At 39.7% G+C, this 20218-nt stretch overlaps 2 protein-coding genes across 2 annotated transcripts in view; both read right to left on the reverse strand.

Annotated features, from left to right (window-relative positions):
* Positions 1 to 100: 100 nt before the first annotated feature.
* On the reverse strand, positions 101 to 11726 carry mettl21ca (methyltransferase 21C, AARS1 lysine a). The gene is given in 12 exon segments (XM_079615390.1): positions 101 to 1959; positions 3575 to 3698; positions 3808 to 3956; positions 4276 to 4896; positions 4976 to 5099; positions 6129 to 6274; positions 6352 to 6760; positions 6762 to 7072; positions 7654 to 7771; positions 10932 to 11056; positions 11185 to 11282; positions 11587 to 11726. Coding segments are annotated over 11 exon segments (2583 nt in total). The 5' UTR covers positions 11255 to 11282; positions 11587 to 11726; the 3' UTR covers positions 101 to 1573.
* A 975-nt stretch (positions 11727 to 12701) lies between these two features.
* The window catches only part of mettl21e (methyltransferase like 21e), a 7809-nt gene continuing 292 nt past the window's right edge, over positions 12702 to 20218 (reverse strand). The window contains exons 2-4 of the mRNA XM_079616462.1: positions 16403 to 16560; positions 16196 to 16313; positions 12702 to 14165 (exon numbers count right to left, since the gene is read on the reverse strand). Coding sequence (XP_079472588.1) covers positions 13762 to 14165; positions 16196 to 16313; positions 16403 to 16560 — 680 coding nt within the window. The 3' untranslated portion in view covers positions 12702 to 13761. The remainder of the gene's footprint in view (positions 14166 to 16195; positions 16314 to 16402; positions 16561 to 20218) is intronic.

Below are 20218 nucleotides of genomic sequence, written 5' to 3' on the forward strand. Positions count from 1 at the left end.
TGACGTTTAGTTTTCTATGATATGCTAAAAAATGTTTGGGATATCATGAATGGTTATGGTTATGTGCATCGCACAATAATTCATAATTTTCTTTTTTTTTACATTTTCTTTATTTATAAAAAAAATCAGTACAGGGGAAATACACAAATTAACTCTTAATCAAAAAATATTGATTGCATTAAAGAATTAAGTCACTTGAAACCAAGTAATCTGTTTTTATACCTTTGACATGGATAAATCTTATACAATCCATATATGAAAATAATAATAAAGCAAAATAAAATAAAACACAAACCCACTGCAAAACATCATTTAACATTATATTCTGAGTTGATTTCCAGATACATTTTGAAAATAGTTTTTCCCATTCTAAAAACTGCTGAAAAGAATTAAATCAATATATGCTCATCTTCACTGATTCAACCTTTGAAAGGGGATTCATAATTCATAATTTTCAAGAAATGTACAGTATTTCATCTGAAATTAACTTTTCTGAAAGTCCCCCTGTGGTGTAAATCCAGCTTTTACTGTAGTGTATGTGTGTATGTGGAGTTATTAATCTGCTTTAACACACACATGTGTAAGTTCATAAGTGGACAGCATTGCTGAGTATTTTCTGCTTAAAACTGCAGTGAACCAAAGACAGTCTCAAAAACACGGTTTGAAATCGCTGGTGTTTCTGACGTCACACACTACCTTGACCAATCAGATCAACGTGTGATCGTCAACCAGTGGATCTCTGAGTGGAGGCGGGGCTCATCTGCATATTCATAGAACCGCGCATACTAAATGAGGCAATAAGACATTTTTCAAGGAAAAAAACTTTGAAATATGTCATTTTGGAGATCAAAGATGAGTCTTTTTAAGCACAACATTATCCATCAAGGCACGGTAAGACTTCATATTTTACATGCCTGTCTCTTTATTGTTTAATAATTTTGAGCTTATGTGCACAAACTTCTTTTCCTTCAGCAGCCGTATTTATTTTAACATCAGCATGGCTTTATTTACAATGCAGACGATTCAGAATAGTTTTTTGAGGAATTACTGTTCATACTGTTATTTTGCAATTTATCAAATCAGAATGATCATAACCTGTCCGATTCAAATCCGACTGTTCATAGTGGAATAAAAAATAAAAAAAAATATACAGAGGTGTAAACGGCAAAAAAACTTAATACATTTTTTGTAATATAAATCGAAACCACAAATAAATTACATTTCCAACTCAATACTTATTTACTTATTTACTATTGTGGTTTAAAATCTGATTCAAAGGATTGTCAATCACAACGTCATATAGTAGGTATACAAAGATTTGGCCAGTCCAGTTATCACACACACACACACACACACACACACACACACACAGTTTCTGTAGAAGGTTTTGGCCTGAGTCTTCACTACATTGCCTAAAGATGCTGATTTGATGATTTATAAATGTTCATATTATTGTCAGTGTTCACAGTCGGTCCTAAATATTTATTCCCAAAAACAAATGTGAATTGTTCCACCTCCTCTACCTCTGCAGTGCAGTTTGGAAAGCCCGATAATAAAGCGGTGGATAAAGTCATCAGACTCTCATGGTCGCCGAGTAAATCCTCACCTCGTCCATCTCTGTCAGTAATGTAGTGTTAAAAGCTTCCTGAAAGTCCTCGATAAACACCCGGTCGGCCTGATACCGGACCTTGTTTGCGAAGATCAGAGTCGTGCGCGGCCCACAGAAGTGCCGCATGGTGTCGAGCAGCTCGGGGAGATGGTCGTGGTGATAGACCACATCAGCTGCCAACACGTAATCGTAGTGGTGTGTGGAGCGGGGAAACATCTCCTCCAGTTTGTAACCCCATGCCAGCGCTGTAACCCGAGGCTCGTGTCTCCAGTGACGCCTGGTGTTCCGGTTCAAGTTGCACCTCAGATTGCCAAGGATTTCTGGGAGATCCGTGGCTGTCAGTTTAGCCCCTGCAAATCAGTGACGTTACTTAATTCTGCTTGGGTGTCTAATTCTGCTCCTTTATTTTGCTCTCCTCACATAAATTAAAGGTACACTATGTAACGTTTTGACCCTCTAGCAGTTAAAAACAAAACTGCATGCATTTTGCATAAGAACATTGTGCTTTTACTCTGCCTGACTGTGCAGATGAATATGTTGTCTTACTGCTCATAAAACATTCACTACTCGGCTTAAAGGGATAGTTCACTTTGAAATTAAATGTTGGTATGTTTTAGCTTACCTCAAGTGCATCCAAGATGTCGGTGTCTTTTTTTCCGCAGTAGTTTCAATTTTGATATTTTTAGGTCAAACCGTTCTTGTCTGTCAGTCATATAATGCAGGTCTATGGTCACTGTCTCAAAGAGCATACACAGAGTCCAAATTAAACAAATCCCCATCGTAAGTACATATTGATGGCCTAAGACACGAAACGAGCGGTTTGTGTGAGAAAACGAACGGTATTTATATCGTTTTTACCTCTTGTAACACAGCCACGTCCAAGTGATCTGAGGGCGCGAGCGCATCCTGGTGTGTGACGTGTGCGCAGACTGGTGGCAGACACATTAAAGACATTCTTTATTAAAGACATTTAATGTCTTTAATTTCGCATTAAAGACATTCGTTCCAATGAACTGCCGTAGCCAAGGCGACATCTAGTGTGTATATATCTATGCTCCAGTCTGCGTACACGTCTCACACCAGGAAGCGCCCTCAGATCAGATGGACGTGGCTGTGTTACAAGAGGTAAAAACGATATAAATATCGTTCGTTTTCTCACACAAACCGCTCGTTTCGTGTCTTAGGCCATCAATGTGTACTTACGATGGGGAATTGTTTAATTTGGACGATGGGGAATTGTTTAATTTGGACTCTGTGTATGCTCTTTGAGACAGTGACCATAGACCTGCATGATTTGACTGTCAGACAAGAACGGTTTGACCTAAAAATATCAAAATTGAAACTACTGCGGAAAAAAAGACACCGACATCTTGCATGCCCTTGAGGTAAGCTAAAACATACCAACATTTAATTTCAAAGCGAACTATCCCTTTAAGAGATGTAATCAAGTTAGATAATGTAGCTACACCCATTAATAGACACGGTGATTCCTTGAAAATAAATCCAGACCATAAATAAAACCATCCCATCAGGTCTGAAATATAAACACTTATAAAAGGCTTACCTTAGTGAATCAAGGTAAAACAAAAACACGTTTTGGAAGAAGGATTAATAATACACTTACTCGTTATTTACATTTCATTCATTTTTTACAAAAAAGTGACATAGTGTCCCTTTAACTATAGTGTCGTGCACACACCAGTAAAAAATATCAAAAATCATATCTGGTGTCTGAATCATTTTGGGTTTGACTATATTTGTTTTCCTTATGAATTTGTTTGATGCCTCATTCAATATGCCTATAGGTATGCTTGGGAGAAAATATACAATATTACACATAAAACTTCAATACAATAACCTACTGTGCAGCCTAAGGCATTATTAACCACATAGAGTACTACATGTTTTAATCTTTTTATTTTCTTCGGAGTGCTTTGGGAAAGTGGAACACTCCCCAAGACTTACCCAGAAGTGTGGCAACTACCGAGAGAAGGCCCGTTCCCGCGCCGAGCTCCAGGGTCAGTCTGTCGAGCAGATCGATCTGCTGTCGGCCTGTCGGGGTGTCCAGGAATCGGCAAAGGGCCAATGCCTACGACATTCAAAACCAAGTGTTTATAGACTCCATGCATTTCACCGTCTCACTTTTCACACACAATTTCTTCCTGATCTGATTGGTTGGCTGAATGTTTCGTGCTCACCGCTGGCCACACCACGCTGCCATAATGGTCTATGGATTCCTGAATCCTGATTTCATGACCTAGAAAGTTGTAGGTTTCCTTGCAATAACTGTAGTAGACAGTGGGAGCCCAGGATCTCTGTTCAGGTGTTTCTGAGTTATCGGGTTTAGCTGAGGGAAAGACAGAAAAGGAGTGTCCCATCAAATAAGTATCCATTGGTATTACATGTAAGTAAGACATGTTCCATGATCAACACATTTGTTTTGATCCTGGAACAACATTCCTGACTGACAGGAATAGCCCTATCCCTAAACCTAACCATAACCTCCTTAAAATCAGGAATATTATAGAGGGGAAACAATGATGTTAGGAGCACCTAACCCTTAGTTGCCTAATCTGTAAATTCGTCCCTCAAATCTGATCAACAACGATGTACTTGGTGGAATTATGTTCACCTTGGTTTCTCAATTTACAGTTTGCGAGCCTAACCTTCTGCCTCCACAGATCGCCCAGAGTCCTGGAGTTCTTCCTGTCCTTGTTTCTCCTTCGTGTCGTCTTCTAAACTCTGAGTATCGTCACACTCCTGCTCTTCTTCCAGTTCCTCTGCATTGTCTCCTGTCTCGCTCGTAGAGTTCGGTTCCCCAGCGTCCCGCTTGCTTGACTCAAGGTCACCGTTGTCCTCCAGTTCCTTGCTAGTCTCTTGAAACTGGTCACCTTCCTTCTCTGATATCTTACTGGTTGCTACGTAAATCCTCACATCATTTAACTCTTCAAGCAGTGTGATATCAAAATATCTGAGGAAGTTGTCGATGAAGCCCAGATCCGAGGCAAAGCGGACCTTGTTCGCCCAGACTAGAGTAGTTCCCGGCTGGCAGAAGTGGCGCATGGTGACCAGCAGCTCGGCCAAGAAGTCGTGGTGGTACACCACATCAGTCGCCAACACATAATCATACTGGTGTGTGGATCTAGGGAAGGCCTCGTCCAGCTTGTGACCCCAGAAGAGTTCTGCTACCTGGGGCTCGTGCCTCCACCGGCCTCTCGTGTTCCTGTTGAGGTTGCATGTCAGTTTACTCAGAATCTCGGGTAAATCCGTGGCTGTTAGTTTGGCACCTACAGAGCACTTTCAGTTATTATCTTGCAAGATACAAAACCAATAAGATTGACTCCTCAATCTCATCTCAACACTTACCCAACAGCGTGACGACAACTGACAGTAAGCCGGTTCCAGCTCCAAGCTCAAGAACTGATTTGTCGAGTAAATCAATCTGTTGACGACCCTGCGGTGTTTCTAAGAACCGGCAAAGTGCAAGTGCCTATATGGAAAGACACAAATCCCATTTTAAAGGTCCACTATGTTTGATTTGAAGGAGTAGCAGTGAAAACAACAACAACAATACAGTCCTTTTTAAAATGGCGACTACTGTAATGAGTCTTAATGTGAGGGATACTATTTTATTTCTGGAACAAAGGGTTCTAAAGTTATTATAACCACAAGAAAAGTGGATTTTTGAAACTGTGGTGGCGCTATAGAGTTGGTCCTAGAGAGCCCAAAGTCGGTCAGATTACTGTGCAGAACCTCCTCTATCAGTGTACCAAATCTCAGCATGTTCTATGTATGGTTGATAGGACTGCCATAGACTCTAATTCAGGATGACTAATAAGAAAACCAACAGATACAATAAGGTCCCCTAACTAAAACATAACATATTTGTAATAATTTATACTTCATTGCATTATCCATTGTACTTCCTTGCACACAATGTATTGTTTTTTAATGCATATGTATATATTTTTGTTGTTTTTGTGGTGCGTATGTACATGTGAAATTCAGATTTATGCTAGATTTATGCCCATTAATTCTGTCCGTATCGGTATCTATGAGTCCAGGCAGTTGGTATGTGCTAAATGGATTCCACAGAAGGGAAACCCAATATAACACTCATTATATCTCTGGGGCCGCGTGAGGTCAACGCTGGTCAACGGCCCCTAAATCCTCACTGTCTCTTCTCCAGTTTCTTGACTGTCATTATGACTGTCAAAGAAAACCCTCTGGAATCGGTGCAGGGTCCTGATATATTTTGATGGTCTGGCACTGGAGACAGGGAGCCAAATTTACACCATTTGGTAGATAGGAGAAAGTCTCATTATAATGTCAAATTTTAAAGGTGCACCATGTTTTTTTTTGCTAGACCCTACGCCCGTTATCTTGGACTTTATACTGATACTGATTGCCTTGGATGCAGCATCACACAAAAGTAAAGTTCTTTGGTTACTAATGTCGTCATCGTAGATATACTCTGTGTATTTGTCTCTCATTATTTCTGCAGCTGTAAGTGTCTCACCGCTGGCCATATAGTAGCACCGTAAGAATCGATGGACTCCTCAATTGTGATTTTCTGTCCCAAAAAATTGTAAACTTCTTTCTCAGGTCTGTAGTAAATTGCCGGTGCCAATGATCTCACGTTCTCATTCTCTGTGCTTCCTTCCTCTGAAAGAGAAGGCCAAATCAGACTTTACTGCATTAGACAAGTGACTGTGGTGTAATTTTCAGAATGTATTACTGACCAGATTTCTGCTCTACGAATGTTGAATCCATCTCAGAACTGGCGTCTCCACTGTCCTCCGTTTCAAGATCTGTGTTGTCCTCCTCCTCTTCTTCTTTGTTATTGTTTACATTTCCGTCCTCCAAATTTAACGTTTCCACACGATTTTCCAAATCAACATACCCTGGTTTCCTTTGCACATCTTTATTTTCATATTCTTGAACCTGTTCTACAGCCTTTTGGTCTGTCCGTTTGACCTTTCCTTCCGTAATCTCTTGCTTTGACTCGTTCTTGTCAACATCTTTGACTTGTTTCGTCACAACCCCTTCGGCCTCTTTTGACGTCACTAGTGCACTTTCGTCTTTCATGGTGGCAGAGTAAATTTTAACTTCTCCGTTGTCTGCCAGCAAGGTGGTGTTGAACGTTTTTTTTGAAGTTCTCCACAAAAACCAGATCTGAATCAAAGCGGGTCTTGTTGGCCCATATGAGGGTTGTTCCGGGCTGGCAGAAATGGCGCATGGTGACCAGTAATTCTGCTAGGAAGTCATGATGATATACCACATCGGCTGCTAAGATGTAGTCGTATCTGTAGACCGATCGAGGGAAGGTCTTCTCGAGCTCGTAACCCCAAGAGAGCTCCGCCACCTGCGGGGTGTATCCGCAGCGGCCCCGTGTGTTTCTGGACAGGTTGCATCTCAGGTTCCCGAGGACCTCCGGCAGGTCTGTTGCTGTCACCCAAGCACCTGGAGATGATTTATATAGGTATAAAAATGCATAACACAATCATATGCTCACAATATGTTTTTGAACAATGTCATGTTTTTAACAATATAGAGTTTCACAGCAGCTTTACAGAGATAACAGGAGATTACAGTAACGGTGTTCAGGCTTTACAGCAGCTCTAGAATAAAGTTATTGTCCAGATAAAGTTAGTTTTGATTGATTCACTTCCGTTGCAAAGATCATTAGTTATTAACTTAGAGGCCGCTAACACGACACCGTTCTCATGTTTAGTCTATAGATATGCGCATTTGAATATAATAATGTGCACAGTGTAGTCTTTCTTTACAAATTGACCAACAAATTACTTATCTGGCTTTTTAAAATTCATAATACAGAATTTTTTGTCGCTTCGGCGTATCCATGTGAACTGGAATCATTTTGACAACGTTTATCATTACAGAGGTAAAGGGAAGGGAAGGAGGCCTTCACAGGGGAGAGACTAGTTGACACTTCAGGACTGCGTTGTCGTCATGTCCAGGCGCAGGTCCTTCATCAGATCTGGATGAGTTTGGGGATCTGAATCTGAATCTTTAGTACCTACCCAACAGACTGGCCACGATGGACACGAGACCTGTGCCAGATCCAATCTCTAGCACCGCCTTGTCAAGAAGATCAACCGTCGCTCGATTAGATTCAAGGTAGTGACACAGAGCCAGAGCCTAAATAAGAATTCATGATGATTATTTCATGATGATAAACATCAATCAGCAACAAATGTACAAAGGGTTGGAGGTTTGTTGAGACCCCCTTGTGTAGAGGTAGAGTACAGTAGAGGTAGAGGTACAGTAGAGGTGGAGTACAGTAGAGGTGGAGTACAGTAGAGGTGGAGTACAGTAGAGGTGGAGTACAGTAGAGGTGGAGTACAGTAGAGGTGGAGTACAGTAGAGGTAGAGTACAGTAGAGGTAGAGTACAGAAGAGGTAGAGTACAGAAGAGTACAGTAGAGGTAGAGTACAGTAGAGTTGAAGTAGAGTACAGTACAGTAGAGTACAGTAGAGGTAGAGTACAGTAGAGTACAGTACAGTAGAGGTAGAGTACAGTAGAGGTAGAGTACAGAAGAGGTAGAGTACAGAAGAGTACAGTAGAGTTGAAGTAGAGTACAGTACAGTAGAGTACAGTAGAGGTAGAGTACAGTAGAGTTGAAGTAGAGTACAGTACAGTAGAGTACAGTAGAGGTAGAGTAGAGTAGAGGTACAGTAGAGTAGAGGTACAGTAGAGGTAGAGTAGAGTAGAGGTAGAGTAGAGTAGAGTAGAGGTACAGTAGAGTAGAGGTACAGTAGAGGTAGAGTACAGTAGAGTACAGTAGAGGTAGAGTACAGTAGAGTACAGTACATTAGAGGTAGAGTACAGTAGAGGTAGAGTACAGTAGAGTTGAAGTAGAGTACAGTACAGTAGAGTACAGTAGAGGTAGAGTAGAGTAGAGGTACAGTAGAGTAGAGGTACAGTAGAGGTAGAGTACAGTAGAGGTAGAGTAGAGTAGAGTAGAGGTACAGTAGAGTAGAGGTACAGTAGAGGTAGAGTACAGTAGAGTACAGTAGAGGTAGAGTACAGTAGAGTACAGTACATTAGAGGTAGAGTACAGTAGAGTACAGTACATTAGAGGTAGAGTACAGTAGAGGTAGAGTACAGTAGAGTAGAGGTAGAGTATAGTAGAGTAGAGGTAGAGTATAGTAGAGGTAGAGTACAGTAGAGTACAGTAGAGTAGAGGTAGAGTACAGTAAAGGTAGAGTACAGTAGAGTAGAGGTAGAGTACAGTAGAGTAGAGGTAGAGTATAGTAGAGGTAGAGTACAGTAGAGTAGAGGTAGAGTACAGTAGAGTAGAGGTAGAGTACAGTAAAGGTAGAGTACAGTAAAGGTAGAGTACAGTAGAGGTAGACAGTAGAGGTAGAGTACAGTATAGTATAGTAGAGTACAGTAGTGTACAGTAGAGGTAGAGTAGTGTACAGTAGAGGTAGAGTACAGTAGAGTACAGTAGAGGTAGAGTACAGTAGTGTACAGTAGAGGTAGAGTACAGTAGAGTACAGTAGAGTACAGTAGTGTACAGTAGAGGTAGAGTACAGTAGAGTACAGTAGTGTGCAGTAGAGGTAGAGTACAGTAGTGGTAGAGTACAGTAGTGTACAGTAGAGGTAGAGTACAGTAGAGGTAGAGTACAGTAGAGGTAGAGTACAGTAGTGTACAGTAGAGGTAGAGTACATTAGTGTACAGTAGAGGTAGAGTACAGTAGTGTACAGTAGAGGTAGAGTACAGTAGAGTACAGTAGTGTGCAGTAGAGGTAGAGTACAGTAGTGTACAGTAGAGGTAGAGTACAGTAGTGTACAGTAGAGGTAGAGTACAGTAGTGTACAGTAGAGGTAGAGTACAGTAGTGTACAGTAGAGGTAGAGTACAGTAGTGTACAGTAGAGGTAGAGTACAGTAATGTACAGTAGAGGTAGAGTACAGTAGTGTACAGTAGAGGTAGTGTACAGTAGAGGTAGAGTACAGTAGTGTACAGTAGAGGTAGAGTACAGTAGTGTACAGTAGAGGTAGAGTACAGTAGTGTACAGTAGAGGTAGAGTACAGTAATGTACAGTAGAGGTAGAGTACAGTAGTGTACAGTAGAGGTAGTGTACAGTAGAGGTAGAGTACAGTAGTGTACAGTAGAGGTAGAGTACAGTAGTGTACAGTAGAGGTAGAGTACAGTAGTGTACAGTAGAGGTAGAGTACAGTAGTGTACAGTAGAGGTAGAGTACAGTAATGTACAGTAGAGGTAGAGTACAGTAGTGTACAGTAGAGGTAGTGTACAGTAGAGGTAGAGTACAGTAGTGTACAGTAGAGGTAGAGTACAGTAGTGTACAGTAGAGGTAGAGTACAGTAGTGTACAGTAGAGGTAGAGTACAGTAGTGTGCAGTAGAGGTAGAGTACAGTAGAGGTAGAGTACAGTAGAGGTAGAGTACAGTAGAGGTAGAGTACAGTAGAGGTAGAGTACAGTAGTGTACAGTAGAGGTAGAGTACAGTAGAGTACAGTAGAGGTAGAGTACAGTAGAGTACAGTAGAGGTAGAGTACAGTAGAGGTAGAGTACAGTAGAGTACAGTAGAGGTAGAGTACAGTAGAGGTAGAGTACAGTAGAGTACAGTAGAGGTAGAGTACAGTAGAGTACAGTAGAGGTAGAGTACAGTAGAGGTAGAGTACAGTAGAGTACAGTAGAGGTAGAGTACAGTAGAGGTAGAGTACAGTAGTGTACAGTAGAGGTAGAGTACAGTAGTGTACAGTAGAGGTAGAGTACAGTAGAGTACAGTAGAGGTAGAGTACAGTAGAGGTAGAGTACAGTAGAGTACAGTAGAGGTAGAGTACAGTAGTGTACAGTAGAGGTAGAGTACAGTAGAGTACAGTAGAGGTAGAGTACAGTAGAGTACAGTAGAGGTAGAGTACAGTAGAGGTAGAGTACAGTAGTGTACAGTAGAGGTAGAGTACAGTAGAGTACAGTAGAGGTAGAGTACAGTAGAGGTAGAGTACAGTAGTGTACAGTAGAGGTAGAGTACAGTAGAGTACAGTAGAGGTAGAGTACAGTAGAGGTAGAGTACAGTAGAGTACAGTAGAGGTAGAGTACAGTAGTGTACAGTAGAGGTAGAGTACAGTAGAGTACAGTAGAGGTAGAGTGCAGTAGAGTACAGTAGAGGTAGAGTACAGTAGAGTACAGTAGAGGTAGAGTACAGTAGTGTACAGTAGAGGTAGAGTACAGTAGAGTACAGTAGAGGTAGAGTACAGTAGAGGGCATCATCCAAACTAATGACCAGGGTTATCTTTAAAATTTTAACTATTTAATAAACTAATAGTCTTACTGCTGGCCAGATGACAGAACCAAATGAATCAAGAGACTCCCAGATGCGGATCTCATGACCGGCGAAATAAAGGATCTCCTTTCCAGTGGAGGACAGAACACTGGGTTCCCAGCGCACTTCAACTTCTGCTCAATACAACCAATGAAAAACATGCATTCCTCATCAAAATCTTCACAGATGTCGTGTGTTTGCAGTCAGAGATTAAGAGAAGGTAATCTTGGGATTATTTGACAGTATATTTTAAGTGATTTACCATCATCTTTCCCGGTGTTCAAGCTCTCGTCCGTGTCCGCTGTGGCATTTCCAGACTGAGGACAATCCATGATGATATCGGCTCGCTGTCAGGATGGACTGATTTAAAACACATTTTATTTTTGCTTTAAACCAGTAGGAATTTTGTTTCGATTCTACATTTTCTCAAACATTGTCATTTGTCATTTTCTCATTAGTTCATGATCTATGCAAGTGAAACAATTAGAAATGTCTATGAAGTAACAAAAACAAAGTGCATGATGTGATGAGATCAGCATGTCCTTTTTAAAATAGGGACAAAAATAAGGTATTTCTTTCAGGACCTTAAAAAGTTTGCACATAAGAAAATGAGCAACCAGATCAACTGCAGTAGTTTTTATAGTCCAAAAGCGTCCAAATTTACCTGAAATCACCTCATTTCACAGCTTCAGAAGAAACCAGCACACACACTTCACTGCACCTTCAGCTGGTCCAGATCCTCAGAGGATCATCTGTCTGCAAAGCTGAGCTTTACTTGCCTCAGTCCTGTCCACAGGTCTCAGTGTAAGTGCGTCTGCAACCGCATCCTCAGCGAGGTTATACACGAGCATCATCCAACTCTCCATGACTATATTTAGCTGGAGGTTCATCAACCAGTGGCACATCCACACAAACACAGATGTAGGAGATGGGCAGTGCAGGTCTATTTGAGGAATCAAGCTTCTGTTGGCACTAGGAAATCAGGAAAGTAAACAAGCCCTGAGATAACAGAGCCGTTCAGAAAGCCAGCGTCTGATATCTGGTTGTTTAGTAAGATGATATAGCGCCAGTTTGAAGTTCCACACGTCTCACACATGATAATGAATCCATTCTCACTGCATATGATTGTTTCTGATGGTTAGGGATAGGGTTCTTAATGTAAGATGTTGAATGTGATCAGCATGCGGAGACTGGTCAGGAGGAGTATTTTCTTTCTGGAACAAAGGGTTCTAAAGTTATTATAACCACAAGAAAAGTGGATTTTAGAAACTGTGGTGGCGTTATAGAGTTGGTCCTAGAGAGCCCAAAGTCGGTCAGATTGCTGTGCAGAACCTCCTCTATCAGTGTACCAAATCTCAGCGTGTTCTATGTATGGTTAATAGGACTGTCATAGACTCTAATTCAGGATGACTAATAAGAAAACCAACAGATACAATAAGGTCCCCTAACTAAAACATATTTAAATGTAATAATGTATACATCATTGCATTATTTATTGTACTTCTTTTCACACAATGTATTATTTGTAAATATTTTTGTTGTTTTTGTGGTGCGTATGTACATGTGAAATTCATGCCAGATTATTTATGGCCATTAATTCTGTCCGTATCGGTATCTATGAGTCCAGGCAGTTGGTATGTGCTAAATGGATTCCACAGAAGGGAAACCCAATATAACACTCATTATATCTCTGGGGCCGCATGAGGTCAACACTGGTCAACACTGTCCTCACTAAATCCTCACTGTCCTAAATCCTTACTGTCTCTTCTCCAGTTTCTTGACTGTCATTATTTGGCAAATGAAACGCCTTCACCATGTAGGGTCCTGATATATTTTGGTGGTCTGGCACTGGAGACATTGAGCCACATTTACAGCATTCGGTAGATCGGAGAAAGTCTGATTATAAGTGATCGAGTGTGTTTTCTGAATCTCTCTTCTGCAGTAGTAGATGTATGTATGTCGCTTATGTCTGGTGTGTGTTTGCGTGATGTAATGACACTGCCAGACTCAAGCACATGATACCAGTAATCAAATATCTCTGGATATCATCATCAGACATTCCTCTGGAGAAGCAAAACATGTTTGTAATGCATGACTGTACGTGCTGTCGGTCATGAACACATCTGGTTACTGTCAGCTTACAAACTATACAAGATTTCATGTTAAGTTTAATTTCATGTTGACCTTAAAAACATAAATATGCCATTAAAGTGTCAGATACAGTCTGCAGGATGTTTTAAAATTGCAAATATATTTAAGAAAATCCAGATGTAAACTTACAGTTCTTGAAACTCCTGGAAACAAAAAAAATGGACTGTTTAATTTTCCTATTTTCCTATTTTAAAAAAAAGTAAAAAAAAAAGTGACCCTGGACCACAAAACCAGTCATAAAGGTACATTTTTTAAAATTGAGATTTATACATAATCTGACCTCTGAATAAATAAGCTCTCCATTGATGTAAGGTTTGTTAGGATAGGACAATATATGGAAAATATGGAATCTGAGGGTGCAAAAAAGAAACAAAATATTAAGAAAATTGCCAAATGAAGTCCTCAATTTTGCTGCATCCACTCACAAAAATAAATTTGATATATTTACACACACACACACAGACACATGTGCTCTTGTAGCTCCGCCCCCCTGTGCCGGGAGCAGCGGCTCATTTGCATTTAAAGGGACAGACACAAAACGGTGAGTTTTTGCTCACCCTCAAAAAGTGACACTTTAACATGATATATAAAAATATCTGTGGGGTATTGTGAGCTAAAACTTCACACACACACTCTGGGGACATCAGAGACTTGTTGTACATCTTGGTAAGGGCATTAGAGGACCGCTTTAATGTTGTGTTGGTGTGCGTTTGCGTGCGCTGTACAGCTTGATCCTCAGGCTGGGCAGGTCGTAGAGCTCCTGCAGGTGGAAGTGTTTCTGGAAAGTGTCCACGAAGCGGTTCTCCGGCTCCAGACGGAACCTCATGGCCCATAAGATGACGGTGTTCTCCGAGCTCAGGTGTATGAAGGTCTCCAGGAGCTCGTGCAGGTACGGGTGCGAGTACACCACATCCGCGGCTATGATGTAATCGTAGCGGCAGGTCGCGCGCGGGAACCGCTCCTCCAGCTCCTTCCCCCAGCTGAGCTCGGTCACGCGCGGCTCGTGCCTGCAGCGCCCCCTGGTGTTACGCGTCACGTTGTACCTCAGATTACTCAGGATATTCGGCAGGTCTGTGGACGTCACCTTTGCACCTGCGGTTGGACAACAACACTTAAATCCTCGCAAATAAAACATTCATTTAGTTTTAAAGGTGCAGTGTGTAATATTCAGGAGGATCTGTTGACAGAAATGCAATATCATATTCATAACTATGTTTTCAGTGGTGTATAACGACCTCACATAATGAACCGTTATGTTTTTATTATTTATTAGCTTAGAATGAGCATTTCTGTCTACACACCCCGCGGGTTTCTACGGTGGCCCTGAGCGGACAAACGCGTTTCGTCACTGTTGTTCTTCGTGTAAAGTCAGCGAATAAAACACTGACACAATGATGAACAAATGACAATAATATTCGCAATACCATCGTTTTACTGAATAATTAAGTAAGCCTAATTTCTTAATTTATCTTTGTAAAGAAACTGGCTTAACTGGCTACTCTCTGCTGTCTCAGACGATGACATCACTTCCTGTTGGCCACCGTAACTTCTGTTGGGTGCAGTTCACATCCTCACCACTAGATGCTGCTAAAACTTACACACTGCATCTTTAAATGGGATGTTAACTAATGTAAATGAAGTAAAACCAAACCTTTTAAAAGAGATTAAAAATGCATCAAGTCTATTCTGAAATAGAAAGCTGTAAAGATTCATTTTTTCATTTCTATAACGATTAGCGCATTTATATACCAATTAGTGCATTTATATAGCGATTAACACATTTATAATGATTAGTGCATTTATATAACGATAGCGCATTTCTATAACGATTAACGCATTTATGTAATGATTAGCGCATTTATATAGTGATTAGCGCATTTATATAACAATTAGTGCATTTACATAGCGATAGCGCATTTATATAGCGATTAGCACATTTATATAGCGATTAGCGCATTTCTATAGCGATTAGCGCATTTATATAACGATAGCGCATTTACATAGCGATAGCGCATTTATATAACGATAGCGCATTTATATAAGGATTAACGCATTTATATAGCGATTAGCACATTTATATAACGATTAGCGCATTTATATAACGATTAGCGCATTTATATAACAATTAGCGCATTTATATAACGATAGCGCATTTATATAGCGATTAGCGCATTTATATAGCGATAGCGCATTTATATAGCGATAGCGCATTTATATAACGATTAACGCATTTATATAACGATTAGCGCATTTATATAACGATAGCGCATTTACATAGCAATAGCGCATTTATATAGCGATTAGCGCATTTATATAGCGATAGCGCATTTATATAACGATTAACGCATTTATATAGCGATTAGCACATTTATATAACGATTAGCGCATTTATATAACGATTAGCGCATTTATATAACAATTAGCGCATTTATATAACGATAGCGCATTTATATAACGATTAACGCATTTATATAGCGATTAGCACATTTATATAACGATTAGCGCATTTATATAACGATTAGCGCATTTATATAACGATAGCGCATTTACATAGCAATAGCGCATTTATATAGCGATTAGCGCATTTATATAGCGATAGCGCATTTATATAGCGATAGCGCATTTATATAACGATAGCGCATTTACATAGCAATAGCGCATTTATATAGCGATTAGCGCATTTACATAGCAATAGCGCATTTATATAGCGATTAGCGCATTTATATAGCAATAGCGCATTTATATAGCGATAGCGCATTTATATAATGATTAGCGCATTTATATAGCGATAGCGCATTTATATAACGTTTAACACATTTATATAGCGATTAGCACATTTATATACCGATAGCGCATTTATATAATGATTAGCGCATTTATGTAATGATTAGCGCATTTATATAACAATTAGCACATTTATATAACAATTTGCGCATTTACATAGCGATTAGCGCATTTATATAGCGATTAGCGGCAGCGCACCCCCTTGGCTGTGTTTTCTTTTATGTACTGGTATATTATTGTAGTGCTGATTGTACTTTGTGTTTTTTTGTTGTACTTTATTGGAATTCTATTTTTTTTTATGATATACATTATAATTCAGACGGTATCCGGTCTCTCACCGAGGAGGCTGGTCACTATGGTAACGAGGCCCGTTCCGGCTCCCAGCTCAACGATGTTCTTGTCCGTGAGGTTAAACTCGTCGCGGTGAGTGTCGAGGAAATAACACAAGACCATGGCCTTGAAGCAGGAGATCAGAAAACAGTTCATGAGCTGCTGTTACTGCTCAGTGTGTGTGTGTGTGTGTGTGTGTGTGTGCGTGTGCGTACCGAGGGCCACAGAACGGCCCCGTAGTATTCCGCCGACTCTTTGATCTTAATCTCGATGTCTGCGAACACGTAGCCTTCCCACGCTTCAGTTCTGATCAGCGACGGGCGGAAGTTTCTCTTCATAATCGCTGCTGCCAGTTCAGCATCTGCAGCGACACCTGCAACATTTCAGATTATAAACATGACCTAAAATTAAAACTCATCAAGTGCCAAATGCAAGTTAAAATAAAAGAATAGAGAGGCTAAGTCCCTCCCCTTCCAGTGGACCATGGGACCTTATTTGGGAAAAATATTGTATGGTAGTCAATGGCGAGAGACAACTAATATTTTGATCTCGTTTGAATTGTGCCCTGAATTACACATATGATGTTTGTCAATTTAAAAGATACATTTTAAAGTCAAGAAAGTCGCAGTTTGATGTAAAACTGTTGAGGTATAAGACTGTGAACATACGTCATTACAAACACTACAAACCCAGAAGGCGCACATGTGACGTCATACCTTTTCTCTCAATGAATGAAGCTAACTTTACTGAAGCTAACTTTACTGAAGCTAACTTTACTGAAGCTAACTTTACTGAAGCTAACTTTACTGAAGCTAACTTTACTGAAGCTAACTTTTACTGAAGCTCACTTTTACTGAAGCTAACTTTACTAAAGCTAACTCTACTGAAGATAACTCTACTGAAGATAACTTTACTGAAGCTAACTTTACTGAAGCTAACTTTACTGAAGCTAACTTTACTGTAGCTAACTTTACTGAAGCTAACTTTACTGAAGCTAACTTTACTGAAGCTACTTTACTGAAGCTACTTTACTGAAGCTAACTTTTACTGAAGCTAACTTTACTGAAGCTAACTTTACTGAAGCTAACTTTACTAAAGCTAACTTTACTGTAGCTAACTTTACTGAAGCTAACTCTACTGAAGCTAACTTTACTGAAGCTAACTTTACTGAAGCTAACTTTACTGAAGCTAACTTTACTGAAGCTAACTTTACTGAAGCTAACTTTACTGAAGCTAACTTTACTGAAGCTAACTTTACTGAAGCTAACTTTACTGAAGCTAACTTTACTGAAGCTAACTTTACCGAAGCTAACTTTACCGAAGCTAACTTTACCGACGCTAACTTTACCGAAGCTAACTCTACTGAAGCTAACTTTACTGAAGCTAACTTTACTGAAGCTAACTTTACTGAAGCTAACTTTTACTGAAGCTAACTTTTACTGAAGTTAACTTTACTGAAGCTAACTTTTACTGAAGTTAACTTTATTGAAGCTAACTTTACTGAAGCTAACTTTACTGAAGCTAACTTTACTGAAGCTAACTTTTACTGAAGCTAACTTTTACTGAAGTTAACTTTACTGAAGCTAACTTTTACTGAAGTTAACTTTATTGAAGCTAACTTTACTGAAGCTAACTTTACTAAAGCTAACTCTACTGAAGATAACTCTACTGAAGCTAACTTTACTAAAGCTAACTCTACTGAAGCTAACTTTACTGAAGCTAACTTTACTGAAGCTAACTTTACTGAAGCTAACTTTACTGAAGCTAACTTTACTGTAGCTAACTTTACTGAAGCTAACTTTACTGAAGCTACTTTACTGAAGCTACTTTACTGAAGCTAACTTTTACTGAAGCTAACTTTACTGAAGCTAACTTTACTGTAGCTAACTTTACTGAAGCTAACTCTACTGAAGCTAACTTTACTGAAGCTAACTTTACTGAAGCTAACTTTACTGAAGCTAACTTTACTGTAGCTAACTTTACTGAAGCTAACTCTACTGAAGCTATCTTTACTGAAGCTAATGTAACGGAGGCCAGCTAGTAGTCGCTGTGCGAGTAAACCTCACTCCTCTGATCTCAATAGGCGCTCTAGCGACAGACGCTAGGGGCTGCAGTCTTTAGCCTCCTTGTTAGAGTGCCTGACTCTCATGCCGGAGACCCGGGTTCGAGACCCGCACGGAGCGGGGTGAGAAGGACCCGGGTGGAGGGGTTACACTAACTTTACTGAAGCTAACTTTACTGAAGCTAACTTTACTGAAGCTAACTTTACTGAAGCTAACTTTACTGGAGCTAACTTTACTGAAGCTAACTTTACTGAAGCTAACTTTTACTGAAGCTAACTTTACTGAAGCTAACTTTACTGAAGCTAACTTTACTGAAGCTAACTCTACTGAAGCTAACTTTACTGGAGCTAACTTTACTGAAGCTAACTTTACTGGAGCTAACTTTACTGAAGCTAACTTTACTGAAGCTAACTTTTACTGAAGATAACTCTACTGAAGCTAACTTTACTAAAGCTAACTCTACTGAAGCTAACTTTACTGAAGCTAACTCTACTGAAGCTAACTCTACTGAAGCTAACTTTACTGAAGCTAACTTTACTGAAGCTAACTTTACTGGAGCTAACTTTACTGAAGCTAACTTTACTGAAGCTAACTTTACCGAAGCTAACTTTACCGACGCTAACTTTACCGAAGCTAACTCTACTGAAGCTAACTTTACTGAAGCTAACTTTACTGAAGCTAACTCTACTGAAGCTAACTCTACTGAAGCTAACTTTACTGAAGCTAACTTTACTGAAGCTAACTTTACCGACGCTAACTTTACCGAAGCTAACTTTACTGGAGCTAACTTTACTGGAGCTAACTTTGCTGGAGCTAACTTTACTGGAGCTAACTTTAGCCTACTGAAGCTAACTTTACTGAAGCTAACTTTACTGAAGCAAACTTTACTGAAGCTAACTTTACTGGAGCTAACTTTACTGGAGCTAACTTTAGCCTACTGAAGCTAACTTTACTGAAGCTAACTTTACTGAAGCTAACTTTACTGGAGCTAACTTTACTGGAGCTAACTTTAGCCTACTGAAGCTAACTTTACTGAAGCTAACTTTACTGAAGCTAACTTTACTGAAGCTAACTTTACTGAAGCTAACTTTACTGAAGCTCTTTACTGAAGCTAACTTTACTGAAGTGATGCCGGAGTGTGTTGTACCAGACTGCACACACACGAGCAACGGTGACGTAGCTATAGTGCGAGACGAGAGATGTCGTTCATTGAGCGATTTCCACATTAAACTAAACGTTACTCTTCAGTTTTATGACAAACTGCGACTTTCTTGACGTTCATAATTATCTTTTAAGTTGACAAACATCATATGTGTAATTCAGGACACAGTTCGGACGGAATAAAAAGATAAGTTAAACCCTGATGCTAAACTGAGCTCTTTCACGTCTTCTTGCTCTTGACTGAATAACTTTAGTCACTTTAATAAGGTTTAATTAATAAGGATGTTTAATTTATACAGTGAAGACTATGAAGCGTTATTTTAAATTTGTTTATTTTATCAAACTCCTGTCCATGAGAAACACTGTTCATTTCATTTGTATCTTTGCTAAGTTTTATTAATTTGTGCTTTGGCTTGTAATTTGATTATTTGTTCTTATTTTATTACTGACTGTTCTCTTGTGTTTTACATTTATATCAGTTATGCTAGAAGTGTATAAGACTATATTAATCTCTTTCATCACTGACCCCACACTTTTAAACGGTAGAGTATAATTTAAAAAACTAAAAAAAAAATACTTATGTACTTATTATTCATGGAAAGTGACAGTAACTACATGAGACTTTGGTGACAATATGAAGCTGTACATGTCTTAATGTGTGTGTGTGTGTGTGTGTGTGTTACACAGGCCTAAGTGTGTGATTGATGACACTCATCACACACAACACCGATGGAGTCGTTCATTATACACAAGAATCCACGTGTATTTTTTAAGGGAAAAGACAATAAGAGTAATTTGACTCGCTTC

This window comes from Phoxinus phoxinus (genome assembly GCF_949152265.1).
Source record: "Phoxinus phoxinus genome assembly, chromosome: 6".
NCBI lineage: Eukaryota > Metazoa > Chordata > Actinopteri > Cypriniformes > Leuciscidae > Phoxinus > Phoxinus phoxinus.